The sequence below is a fragment of the Platichthys flesus genome, chromosome 17 (genome assembly GCF_949316205.1).
Source record: "Platichthys flesus chromosome 17, fPlaFle2.1, whole genome shotgun sequence".
NCBI lineage: Eukaryota > Metazoa > Chordata > Actinopteri > Pleuronectiformes > Pleuronectidae > Platichthys > Platichthys flesus.
The window spans coordinates 13485159-13499245 of record NC_084961.1 but is presented as its reverse complement, the minus strand read 5'-3'; the positions used below and the strand labels follow the sequence as shown (position 1 = coordinate 13499245).

The 14087-nt window shown below is 45.6% G+C and overlaps 1 protein-coding gene across 1 annotated transcript in view; it reads left to right on the top strand.

The window, feature by feature from the left end:
- Positions 1-14087, top strand: part of csmd2 (CUB and Sushi multiple domains 2) — a 238824-nt gene that overhangs the window by 202669 nt on the left and 22068 nt on the right. Inside the window, exons 50-59 of the mRNA XM_062410449.1 lie at positions 2096-2284; positions 3142-3327; positions 3571-3765; positions 4085-4258; positions 4371-4544; positions 5252-5425; positions 9125-9313; positions 9686-9859; positions 11018-11200; positions 13794-13970. Of these exons, the coding sequence (XP_062266433.1) occupies positions 2096-2284; positions 3142-3327; positions 3571-3765; positions 4085-4258; positions 4371-4544; positions 5252-5425; positions 9125-9313; positions 9686-9859; positions 11018-11200; positions 13794-13970 (1815 nt within the window). The remainder of the gene's footprint in view (positions 1-2095; positions 2285-3141; positions 3328-3570; positions 3766-4084; positions 4259-4370; positions 4545-5251; positions 5426-9124; positions 9314-9685; positions 9860-11017; positions 11201-13793; positions 13971-14087) is intronic.

The following is a 14087-nucleotide window of genomic DNA, read 5'->3' as shown; positions in this document are numbered from 1 at the left end:
GAAGAACTAATATATGGCTTTGTTTCAATTTGACGATGTTGTACGTTCAGTCTCATACTTTACTGAGTCAACAAGTCGAACCCTTGAGTTTCCGTCTGCAGCTGAACCAGCTCGAAATATGAACCATCACCATGACAACCCAGCGGGGGTGGCGAGCATCTGCAGCACCGGCCTGGGGAATTAGCGGAGCGGCGTTTCTTATTATTTTTCAGTTTCGTCCCGCTCCTCGTGAAAGATCTGTTGGTAGGCGACACCTGCATAACTCGCCATGAATTATGACTGTGTAAACATTTAAAAGCCCCCCCCCCCCGTGCTGCATCAACACCGCTCAGCCAGATTGACTAATCGTCTCTCTCTCTCCTCCTCCTCTCCGTGGGGCGCTCTGTTTCTCACCAAAAGGATGTTTTGTCGTTTCCCTTGCCCTTTTTTTGTCTTGCTTTTTTTCAAACCGTGATGAATATTTTTCCGTGGCGGGCGGTGTGACAGACGGACAAAGTGACGGCTGAGAAGTTGACGTGGTCAGTGTGGAGTTGCCTTTCGACGGGGGGGCGGGGAGGGAACAGATGGCGCCGGCAGATTCAATGTATTCAGCTGTGATCTTCATCAATCCATCTTTTCTCTCCACGGGCCACTCTTCCATCTCCGACCACAACCTCCCGTCTCAGTTTTCTTGTCATTCTCTCCATCCTCTGCTTTTTGTCTCTCTCACTTTTAACAATCTGCCGCTATTTTCCTGACCATTATCTCTCGATGGTTATGTCTCATCCTTTCTCTTCATCCACCACTCTCCCCCCCTTTCTTCCTCTCTATTATCCATTCCAGTGCAGTCACCTGCTCATGTGATCTGGTTCCTCGGGCCTGCAGGGCCGATTGCACTGAGACAGGCATCAGGTAGAAGGAAAGAGCGAGGGGACGCAATTTGAGTTAAAACTCAGAAAGAAGTGAAGAGCTGAACTCGAGGCTGCCCCGGGAGCCGCCATTCACAGTGACTGACAGGAGGAGCGAATTCAGTATCATTTGATTTAAACATCAGGTTTGTTCTATTCCTGACTCGTGTAGGCTTCAAGGAGGACATTCATCCCTTGATGATTGCAGTGATGACAACCTTTACACACTCGAATGCAGCACTTCACAAAAAGTACACCTGCTGTGTGTCACCTGCTTCTTAGCGAACCTCAATGTCAAATCTTTCTGTGCCACTAAGTCGTCTGTGAGCTCTCTAGAAAAGACTCAAATTCCCTGACTCGCCAGAGCGATCTCGGTGAGGCGGCATCATCCCATCCACACAGAATGCATATCTGACCATTGTCAACGCTCAGTTATGACTTAAGTGTGAGGGAGTTTTATCTGATCGTCTGCGTGATGCTCAAATTCCCGCTTACTTGAAAGTGAGGGATTTCTCGTGAGTAGATATAAGCAGTGGGAGTCGGAATTTGCATTTTTATAGAAATGTAATGTGGTCGTAATAATTCAGTGTAAATGATAACGTGTTATCTTTTGTGCCCATGGTCCACTTCCCATCCAACAATGCTGCATACTTTACAACCACATATTTTTTGAAATGTTTTCACAATGTGTGTAGTAACGCTGTGTTATCGTTCAGATGTGCAGAAAAGCAATTTAAGCCCCAGCGTTCTCCATTTTTTCTGCAAACCACGGACCTGTTGCTGCCGCCATTTCGGATGATGAACGATTATTGCGGCCACCAATTTAGCCAACAAACAAAAACAGATACTTTGCTGCCGTTATTATGTATCCATCACTTTTATGATCCTCCTCCGCTAGCTGCTGACAAACTCCTGTTTCGCTTTGCAGAGCATTGCTTTGCTTTAATCAATTTATCTTGTCTCTCGTCTGCAGTTTGTTCCTTAAAGAGATTGTTTCGTATGGCTTGTATTGATACATATCCTCCTCTCCCATTAGGCGTAGAAGACAGATGCAGAGGAGATGTTGGAATCTGTGCTACTGAAGGCACATTAATCCTTCACCTCCTCAGCAACATATTGCATCATTACTTGGTTTTTATGCCTGTTGCATTCCATTATTATATGTTTATTTATATCTCTACCTATTTGTTGTATTTGTTTTTCCACAGCGGCCTACTGCAGCCCTCCAAGCAACCCCCTGAATGGCACGATGCACAGCCTGACAGGCACAAAGCTGGGCAGCACACTGCGTTTCACCTGTGACCAGGGCTTCCGGCTTATTGGCCAGAGCAGTGCCACGTGCACCCGCACCCCACAGGGGATTTACCAGTGGAACGCTCCAGTGCCGCTGTGCCAAGGTAGGTAGCAGCAGGTCATGAGAAGGGCTGAGAGGTCGGCAGTTGCGAATAATCAACTCAATTACGTATTTTCCTTCCTTTAACTTCATATTTCTAATGCAAAGCAACTGGTAGAAGAGTTAATTAAGTTTCTGATTTGATTTAATTGCAAAAATAAAGTGTCAGCAATCCATTTCCTCGGGATTCAAGAGAGCTGAGAGTGTGCCTTCATCAACAGTCCTTCAGCCTGAGGCGTGCTGTAAGGAAGCTCACGTCACCAATTCCTCAAAAATGTTTGAAGACAACAGTGCGTCACATTAATGATGCGTGATTTACCTGAGCTGAACTGTTTATTTCAGTCTTATGGGTCACGGCTATTTCCTCGCTGCTGCGCAAGCATCAACAATATTGATTCAGGGTTTGAAAGTATATTTCTATGAAAGTAAACATGATTCATATGAAGTCAAACTTATGGTAAAAAAAAACACATCTATTCACGCTTTGATTCCAAACACACAAAATCTCTGCTTCCAGAGTTTAGTTTCCAGCCAGCCTCCTCAACAGTATCAGCTGAGAGTGAAAACTTGGAGTGGCAGCGCAGCCATTCATTGTCTGGTCAAATCCACAGCAGGTGTAATCGCTACATGAATTGCACGTGGTCTCGCTGGACTCCATTGTTTACTATAGTGCAGATGGCACAAGCTAATGTTTACCGCACATCAAGGCTGGCCCTGGGCTCTTGTTTGCACTGGGAGCCTGTTGTGAGCCGGGCACTCTGCATAAAATAATGGCTATTAGAATATACTTACCTGTGTTCTCGTTCTACTAACGGCATTCCTCGCCGTCCCTTCCTGATTGTTGTTTCTCTTTCCTTCCAGTCATGTCCTGTGGAATGCCAGTGCCTCCGGTCAATGGCAGCATCGTTGGCCAGGACTTCTCTCTCGGGGCCACAGCCACCTACCAGTGTAACCCAGGGTTCCTGCTCGCCGGGCCAGTCACCACCTCAGTGATCTGTCAGGAATTTGGGAGGTGGAGCCCCATTGAGGCCCCGCCCAGATGCATACGTGAGTGTTTCCACCAGTTTGTTGGGTTATGTATCAATAACAATATCATAACTAGTCCTCATTTCCAAATATTCCCATCAGGTTTAAGATGGAAACTAGTTTTTCACTCTTATCCAGTAATAAATTAATAAAATATTGTGTGTTTGTGACAAGCTAGCCAGATATTCACTGCTACCATAATGTTCCAAGCATTAAATCAGGTAGATTTTAATTAATAATCTTGGTTTGACCATTGACCCTCAGCCGTGACTTGCCCCGACATCGGCCACTCCTCTGTGGAGCATGGGAGATGGCGACTGATCTATGGAACTCAAAACCAATACGACGCCATTATGATGCTCATATGTGACCCAGGATATTACTACAGGGGTCAAAGGGTAATTCGCTGCCAAGCCAACAGCACCTGGAACTACCCGGATCCACGTCCAGTCTGTGGCAGTAAGTGAAAAACTGCAAATCATGTCGGCTCATTTTCCTGACGCTGTTTGAATTAATTCCCTTGTTTGCTCAAAAAGATAGAAAAACCTAGGCCAAGAAATTAATTTACCAGCCTCGAAATTTAATTGCATCCAACTATTTTTATTTCCACTGTGAAATTGGGAAAACATAACTAAACAGGCATGAATCTTCTAACCAAATGGAATGAATGAAATCAAAACAAAATAATTTCCCAGACAAGACAAATTATTATTTTAGATTTTATTTTGACCACATGGGATTTGTGCAATATTCATATTATAATGTTTTCCCATTTCAGTCATCTCCTGCGGGGATCTTGGGACTCCACCAAACGGCAACAAGATCGGAACACTGACGGTGTATGGAGCCACAGCAATCTTCTCCTGCAACACAGGTTATACCTTGGTGGGCTCCCGGGTACGAGAGTGCATGTCAAACGGGCTTTGGAGTGGAACCCAGGTCCAATGTCTCGGTAAGATCTACAGCTCTGAAAAATAAAATTTTAATCTCAAGTTGTAGACTGCCCCAAAATGTTTAAACGCCTTCGTCCGACCTTGACTGTTTCCTTCTTCCTTCGACCACAGCTGGGCATTGTGGCTCCCCAGAGCCCATAGTGAACGGGCAGATCAATGGAGAGAACTACAACTATCGAGGCAGCGTTGTGTACCAGTGCAATCCAGGATTTCGTCTCATCGGGGTGTCGGTGCGAATCTGTGAACAGGATCACCGCTGGTCAGGACGCACTCCTGTCTGCGTCCGTAAGTGCCCAGCCATGATGCTCTGGTAGCTAGCTTATCGCTAAAGCTCAGGGTGGTATAGTGCACTCACAGAGATGGGAATCAGACAATCTTTTCCATTTGGAGCACTGGTTTAGTTTTAAAAAGTTTACAACTGGATGACTTTTCCACTTAAATAGCTTTGCACATCACAGTTTTGTACAGATATTACCAAGGGACGCTTTAATCGGGCTACTTTAAGATCGCCGTGGCCGACCACTTTAGTGTAATTAGACTTGAACCATCTGGCACTGATCACTACTTAATTTCAGGTTATTGAAGATTTTATTTTCCGAAGCTCCTGCATAAATTAAACTATAGAAGCCAGTGTGTTTTACCATGACTTTTTCAAAGATTTGGTCATTATTTCAAATAATACAGTTTTCCTCTATGATAACGTTCATTTCACAAGACGTTAATATGACTAAAAATCATATTAATCACAATTAATCAAATCACAGGGGTGAAGATAATGACATGCTCAGCCACAGTGGAGCCTGATGCCTGTCAGGTTTGGATCACCTATCAATTTCAGTGTCTGCACTAATTGTTTAAGCATTTCCGTGATGGTTACTAACCTAATCCGGGCGTTGTTTATCCAGGTGTTTAACGTTAAACTTCTAAATCCCTCAAACTGCTCGGCAAATGCACTAACGTGATTTTTCTCATCTCTCCTTTGGATTTTTCAGCCATTACATGCGGGCATCCTGGCAACCCTACCTTCGGCATGACCCAAGGAAACCAATTCAACTTGAATGACGCCGTGCGCTTTGTCTGCAACACTGGATATGTTCTGCAGGGGGCGGTAAAATCTGCCTGCCAGGGCAACGGGCAGTGGAGTAACACCCTACCCAGGTGTAAAAGTAAGTGTCAAGTACAGCAGTCTATGCACATTTTATTTCTGGAGCACCCTAGTGGCTACAGATTAACAGAAGCCAGGACAGATGAAAGATGCTGTTTACCAGTGGGTCAATATCAAGCCATTGTAGTTTATTGTTGGATTTCCACCATGCTCAGAGGGGAGTGCTGCTTTGCCCTTTTTATATTAACGAAGAAGCAAATTCAGAAAACAAAGTTGTGTGGTTGTGTGGGAGGGAGAGCGAGAGAGACATCCATTTATCAGATAACTCTTCAGCCAACTGGGATGCAGGCAGAGTTGATGTACCGGAACAGGAGGAAGCGAGCACTGCGGTTGCCGAGGCCACAAAATCTGCAACGGCAAGGACTCTTCATCATCCAAGACTTTAGACAACACACGATTCTGTGCCAATGCCAGGACTGCATTTTTCCCGCTATATGCCGGAGGCTTATTGGCAGAAGAGTTGAAGACCACGCATATGGGCGAGTCACTTCATTAAGTTCCTCTGCAGAAAACATAAAGGTCTGCTCGGTCCACAACTTCCTTCTGTCACAGCTGAGGGCAGCAGCACAAACAAGGAGGACTCTGGTCGGCAGGTTCAGTGACTGAACTTTACTTGAAGTAGACTAGACTCAAAGACAAATGGACAGACTCTCAGGCAGGCAGGTACAGGAACATGCAGGCGGGGGGGAACATGGGAAAACACGCCGGGAAGTAAGCAGACAATCTGGTTAGAAGCCGCTGGATATGACTGGGAAGATGAGGGAACAGGTGTTTGTGGGTGAGGAGGTGGATTCAACAGTCAGGCAACTGGGATAGAGTGGAGCGAGGCAGGAGATGATAGATCGTGACACCTGGGATCACACTGCAGCTATGTCAGCTACATATAGACAGAACAGAGCAACTCTTAAGTTGTTGCTTCTCAGTGCCATGATGTGTGGGACTTAAATAAGCCTCATTTCCATAGACTTGCCTGTGGGAGTACGGCTCCCTTTTTGTATTCTCTCCCATTTATTTTTGGGCAGGTATTAAATTACCCATTGTGTCGTACAAGGTCAAACCTTCTTTGACCATGAACGACCCCAATCACGGGCAGCGCGGAGATGAAGCGCACGGACGCCCAGAGGGAGAAAGAGTTTTGAAAGAAGCATATTAGGAGGGAAATTGAAATGGAAAAAAAAAACGTGGATTTTTTTTAATTACCACTGTCTCAACCTCGCTGTCCTTGGAGGTTCCAGATAATATTTACATGTGATGCTATTTCCTCTTTGCCTCTGAGGCTCACCTGTCTGTCAAGGAAACACACTTGATTAATAACCACGCAGCAGCGCCAAAAAACAATCACAGGATTCTTGGGAGACTCGCATTCTTGTCTTTTGCTCAGAATAAGAAGTACCCTGCTCCGCTTTGAACACGCAGAGCAAGGGCATTTTAATTCGGCAGTGTTATTTTGCGACAAGCAACAAATCCACAGCTGTCCCCACCAACTGAAAGCTTCATGACAGGCACAGAATGGGGGCCGCTCACGAGGACGGGCCCGAATGTGACAAGGCGGTGGCAGAGCCAGTGAAGGGTTGACTTATCATTTTTGTTTTAAATGAGGAGAGAAAGGATTTGGCTTTTTTTTCTTTCCAGACATGAGGATGAGGAGGTCACGAGTCTCCCAGGAATCCTTCCTCAGTGGCGGCTGCATGCATAAGCAGGGAGATTTTCTCCCAGACATATCCCTTAAACCTCCACGCTCCAGTAGTAACCTCGTATTAGCATTGGCGTCGTTTCCATGCAGATGCTGACTCTTGGATGAATTCTCGTTTGAGACTCGATGTGCTCTCTCTGTGTGGGTTGGTGTTGGAATCTTTTTTGATGCCACATTATCCTCGCGGTTGATGTGGAGACATAAGTAGCTTAGAAGTCTTATCCTCAATCAGATTTATCACCTTAATTACAGCATGCAAGACATATTTGGTGAATCGTGCGCTCCTGTCTGCCACGTTCCTGCTCCCCCAGAGTAGAACACTCAAAGCACTCTGACGGCGCCTGCCTCATCCATCTCACCTTCGCCTCAGCTAAGCTCAACCGTCGGCTCCTCTCTGAGAGGGACAGCGAGGAGTGGTTTGATACAGGTGGCAGGAAGAGAGGTGAGGGCAGGGCAGGGCAGGAGTCAATCAGAGAAAGGTAATGATTTCTGCCGTCTAAATGTTAACTACAAGAGTCGGTAGGCTCCATCAATAATGCAGGGAAGCAGGAGAGTACCACCAGCCAGGGTCCAGGCCCATATCCCTCTCTAATCACTAGCAATTTGAGTCCCAGAGCCACAGCAACACCCTGTTTGGACTTGAGTGTGTCGGTTTGTCTTCCAGTGATAAAAGGTAAGAGACACAGGACAGGGAAAACTACACCCTCAGATACACAGCTTACAGGGCCGTTACTTGGCAGGAGACCAAGAGGAGGAGAGGGCGACCGGGGTCCCCACTTCTGAGCGGAGCAGAGATGAATTACCCTCAGCACCTTCTTCGCCTCTCACTGTTGTTTCTCTTTTCCCTTTCATCCCCTCGTTTCCTCTCTCGCTGCCCACTGGGCGGCGCACAACATCTTTTTTTTTACCAGAAGGTCAGTTGTTTCAGACGACTGTTGGATCCCTTTTGAGCCCGCGCCGCCCGAGCACATTTATTCAAAGCGAAACTCCGAGCTCGGAAAGTCTCGTGCCGAAGCGGCTCCACGACTTCAAATGCGCTTTTATAGTGTTATTATGCAGTGAGTTGTAAATGATGGCACCACAGGTCAGCTCTCTACTGGAAGGAATACATTATAATAGGTATTTGGGGGGGTGATTTAGCTGTGCTGGCCTGCTTGGGAGCATTGAACGAGAGAGCTTTTAGACACATTAGCATACAATGGGTTCCTTTTGGCATTGGCAAAGGCACACTCGAGAAGGGAGGGGGGGGGGGCAAGACTGGCGAGGCAAACTGGGGCAAAATGGCTGCGTGGGCACTCTCAGACACGGTTTTAGAAGCCATTACAGTTTTGGCATCGTCGTGCCCATTTATTTGTTGCTCTTCACAATATAGAAAAAGACTGAGCAGTAACTGTAATTCATTGCGCTCTGACTTAATGGAGCCAATGTAAGGCTTTTGGTTGTGCGTCTCGAGACGGATTGGCGCCGGTAGCAGCCAGCGCCTGACATTCTGTCATGAATTTGAATATATTCTGCACCATCAGGGTCTCTTCCCCTCTAACTCTGTAACGCACACCCGCATCCCTCATCCTCATCTTCCCTAACTCTCCCCATCTGGTGCTAAACTGACATGGTGCCTTTTCTCCTCTGAGCTCTCCATCCATCACCATCTCTGCTCCACTGCGGCCAGCAGGAGACCGGCTCTAATGAAGCAAATGTTTATTTCCGGAGTCTCTGCCTCCTACTTCATTTGGGGTGGATGGATGGATGCTGAATAGGTGGAAGTAGTAGATCAGGAAATTAACGGACACACAAGAGTAAATGCAAGAGAAAAACTGCTTATAAATTGGATATGTTCGAATATGTGTGTGAGACATTTACATTACATCAAAGCTTAAAAAATGGTCAGAACAACAAGTCTTCAACCCAAAAAGAAAATGCATATAATTCATTAAATTGAACATAAAACGCTGACACAAGCCTTTTTTTCTCTCTTTCTTTTCAATTACCCTGCACCCCTATCTTCAGTTGTGAACTGCACCGAGCCGGGCAACGTAGAGAACAGCGTCAGGCAGTTACTGTCCAGCGGGCCGCATCGCTACAGCTTCCAGACCACGGTGTCGTACCGCTGCAACCCAGGCTACTACCTGCTGGGTACCAGCTCCATCTCCTGTCAGGGGGACGGAACGTGGGACCGCTCCCTTCCCAAGTGCCTGTGTGAGTACCTCAACTTCTGAAGCTCCGTGCTTAGGCTGCGTGTGAACCTACGGCGTTTCTGTGACGCAGAAGCATGAATCAGCCTTAAGTCACTAATTGATGGATCGAATGAATCTACCTCTCCTGCTGGGTTAAATTCTATTAGAGTAGGAAATATTGTTTTCCATTTGTAACATTTTCTGTCTAAGTTTGATTCAGTAATGAGGTCTAAAAATAATGTTTTTGTAAAATACTTCGACAAATCCAATGTAACATTAATACAGTATAATTGTGCTTAAACAAAGCAGCATGCTTTAAACAATCTTTGTTTTTTCATAACTTTTTCACATCCTCACCTTCACTTCCTCCCGGCTCTCTTCTCTGATTGGACAGTGGTGCTGTGTGACCGCCCCAGCATGCCACCTTACGCCCAGATCTCCGGCGACCGTCGGACAGTCGGCTCAGTCATCCGATACAGCTGCATCGGCCAACGCACCATCATCGGCAACACAACGCGAATGTGCCAGCTGGACGGCCAGTGGAGCGGCTCGCCGCCACACTGCTCTGGTATGGAAAACTACACCCAGATTGACTGACTGAGGGTTTGGATCAATAAAGGGGAACATAACCCGTAAACAAACTCCTATTTTGTGAACAAACAGCTTTGGGTTGTTAATATTTGGAGCGGTGTCCTGCAAAGCCCCGCTTGTCATCCTCTCTCCCCGTCTGCCTTTAACACTTACTCAAGTCAGTTGTAATCTCGCCTCCCGGTCACACCAAAGATCTTGTAAGGCCAGGCCAAGAGAATAAACTGTTTGTGTGGCAGCTGTTAGCCGGTAATGAGCAAAGTAGGTGGACCAAAGACGGAGCTGCCTGTCTGCTCCAAAGACCTCAAGGGCAAAAACAGTGCCCCCCCATAAAACTGCTTTAATCTCTTCTTATTTGACTGAGGAGCAGGGATGAGCACACCTCCGCTGGGTTATGAAGCACTATAACATCGCAGTCATCAGTCCACATACTTCCTCTCCCCGTAGAGCGATTCACTTCAAGGTTCCGAGTATATCTTATCCCCATGCAAAAGGCCCTGGGGTCGTCCAGACACGCCAGTGCACAAATACGACCACATTCACGAAGATGTGACAGGGACACACCAACCGGAGTGTGCGCACAGTCCCACGAGCCGTGTGACAATAAACCAGCATGCTGACAGTTTAATGTCACAATTCATGACACTCATATATATCCAGGGGATTGCTAGTGTTCTTTCAACGGGCAATAAACACAACATCTTTATAAAGATTTGCCCGACTTTCCTCAGCTAAGCGCTCTTAAAGTGATGTTGACCAGCTTCTTGGTAAGAGCGGTGCACAGCCACACTAAACAGACTCTGAATTTTTCAATACAGGACAAGGAATTATGTACCAAAGCACAAAATGTGTTGGGTCGATGAATCATATTGCCTATTTTCTGCTGGTAGAACAAATAGGCATAATGAAACTTGATGTATTTGCTGAGCTAATCACTCCTTACCGAGGTAGAGGGGTATAACTTTGGGAGGCAGTTGTTTCGGAGGGGGTCTGGGTTACTCTTCTATCATTGTGTTTAATATGTAAACATCCCTCATTCAGGAGTGCCTGTGCTGTTCTCATACCGGCAAAAAGAATGCGCCTTTTTTCTTGCTGCATTTGTCCCATTCATGAACACGTGTTCTTCGTGCTGTTTCAGGAGAGTCCAGCGGGCTGTGTGGAGATCCAGGTGTTCCCGTGCATGGTATCCGTCTGGGAGAAGAGTTCACGGTGGGGAGTGCCGTGCGCTTCAGCTGTGAGCCCGGCTACATGCTGAAGGGTTCCCCGGAGAGAACCTGTCTGGCCAATGGAACCTGGCTGGGAACCCAACCTGAGTGTCATGGTAAGGAGTGGAGAGGGGGTTGAAAAAAAAGAAAAGTCGTTGCCATTCTTTATACAGCAGGATGACCGCTCAGCATTTACAGCAGTGCTTGGAAGGAGAGTAATTATGGATTTTGGCCTTGTCCGCTCAGCCAGAGATGCTGGAGGTGTCTCTCAACTATCATGTTTTGCAGTAGTAGCTTTTGGAATAAGTGGCAATGAGAGTAATGGTTCCTGGCTATTTGGTCCTTACATAATGTAAGTGAGAGCCTTTTGTGCAAACTTGGTTGTAAGTTAAGTGCATTCACTGTGATTTGCACAGACAGGGTTGTGTAAATGTTGGGAGCATTTGAGGTGAGACCAAATCAATAGGCTGATTGGTGCAGTATCCACTAATTGTGGTGGAAAGGGATCTGATCTCTAAGGTGCAGCTTCAAAGTCTCATCTGTCACTTGTGGAGGCAAACCCTTTAGGTACAGAGTGAGAGTCCTGGATACCAAGGAAGCGCTAGTAGGAAAACAGATGCTCATTTTCCTCGAGGAGGATTTCCCCCTGGGTGCATTAGAAGTATTCGGGACGTCCTGCAGCAGAGCCACAAGACTATGGAGAAGATACACAACCCATCTGGCCTGGGTCGGTCTGGAGCTGGAGGAAACAAGTGCCTCTTTTATCTGGTTAAGCTACTTGGCATGTGTAGTGAGCTACGCTAACAGTTACTCTAGATTAAATGAAGCTTCAATGCACTGATGCTAACACCAGAGAAATTCTGCAATTTACAATATATCAACGTGGCAAAAAGAGTATGCTTGTCTCTTCCTGCAGCGGCCGCTGGTTTGGTTCCAGCCATTTGCTGCATGTCTTTCCCCATGTCACACTTAGTATTCGGTTAGCAGAGGTAAAATGAATAATAATTATAATAATAACACAATACATTTTAGTTGTTTTTAACAATGTTCAACGATACTTTGTGGGATTAGAAAAAAACAGCATGTAGATAAAAATGAATAACATTATCATTATAAGTTGTGAAAACCATAAAAGTGTGTCATTAATTCCTGGTGCATAACAGTGCTCAGAAGTTTAACCACTCCCACTGCATTGGGTTTTTATGCATAGATTTACATTATAATCATTTAATTTGCTGTCAGTATGCATGGGTTTTTATTTTACAGTATTTCTGCAGCTGTCACGTTTTTAGGATCTATTTTTTTTCCTCACAGAGTCACATTTCTTATTCCATTTTCCTTTCACTTAATGTCAGGCTATACTGCATGAACAGCAGGGTTTTACTCCTCACCTAGCAATCACTAAAATGATAAAAACAAGAAATAAACTTCCCACATCCAGTTATATCTACCAGTGATATTATATTATATCTTCTCCTGACCGCATGGCCCCTTTTCTGTCCCTCATTTTATACAGTGTTATTTCTAGAAGCTCCATCCCGTCTCCCACTCTGTTTTCACTCGTGCTCCCATCGTACCCCCTGCACGCACACGCATAGAACTCCTTCCTCTCACTCCTGCATCATCTCTGTCCCCCGGCCTCGCTCTGTCTCCTTCCCTCTGTGGCATGCGCTCTGCCTTCCAGCCAAGGTTGCCCACCTGTTCTCGGTTGGCACAGACTTCAAGGGGCCAGGCCACATCTGGTCATTACGGCGGGGCGATGCCCAAGGGTCTCTGAGGGCCCAGGGCAAGCTGGAGACTGTAATGAACAGAACCATCACTGGCGGACGGACAGACACTTTGGGATGTTCTCTGAGCAGAGGATGTGTCCATCAAAGTGGAGTTACTTGTGAAGTAGGCACACAGGGGGATATGGGGAAGAGGGTGGCACGGAAGGAACGTAGAGACATTGAGTATATAAGTTACATAGTACAATATCAACTCATATTTCCCTTAGCTTGAGGAAGTCATACCAAATTGCATATTAAGAGCAATACAAAATTCTTTTTAACATGGGATAAAGTGCCCTTTTAGTAAACTAAACCTTTGTGATTCGTCAAATATACTCAGAAGAACAATACAGGATTTCTTTTGGTGGTTTAATGCATTTAGGGTTCTCCGATTAGAAGTTATTCATGAGTTTAACCAGCTTAATTGAGTATATCAGTGTTAGGTGCAAAAATGTAATTTGATGGTTTAGGGATTGAGGTTGTCAGAAAGAAACGTTTAACATAGAGATAAGTGAATGGATACAATAAATGAATGAGAACAGTTCCAACACACACATATAGCACAGTACTGGTCATTAAAGGGATAGTTCATTCAGAAATGAAAATTCCCTCATTACTATCATGAACTTTCCCTTTGAGGCTCATTATGCTGTGTAGCTAATAGTTCAACAGAGAGGACCAAAGCACACAAGGAAGAAATGTCAACAATTGCTTAAAACGATGCGAGTTGAAACATGATGCTACTTTTTGACTTTTGTACTTTCCTCTAGTGGATATTTTGCTAATCAACCATGCCAACGTAAAAGACACATGAGAGTATGTAAAGGTAACAGTTACATCCTTTGAAATGGGCATATCTCTTTTGGAAAGTAAAGGCAAAATACTCTGTAAATAAATATTTGCTCATCATTTTCTGTTGCTGTCTTTTTTCGTTTTTCAGTGATCTCCTGCGGAAACCCGGGAACTCCACGTAACGCCCAGATCCTGATCCACGACGGCCTGGTGTTTTCCAGATCCATCACTTACGCTTGCAGGGACGGGTATTACTCTACCGGCCTGCTCTCCCGACACTGCACCGTGAACGGCACCTGGACTGGGAACATGCCTGAGTGCTCAGGTAATAAACAGCTCTCACAGAAAACTGCATCTTGACATAGTTTTTGTCTTTTTTGCACATATAAATAGGTCTTCATGCTCAGTTTTAGGATGCTTTCCTGTTTCCTTGGCTCATACA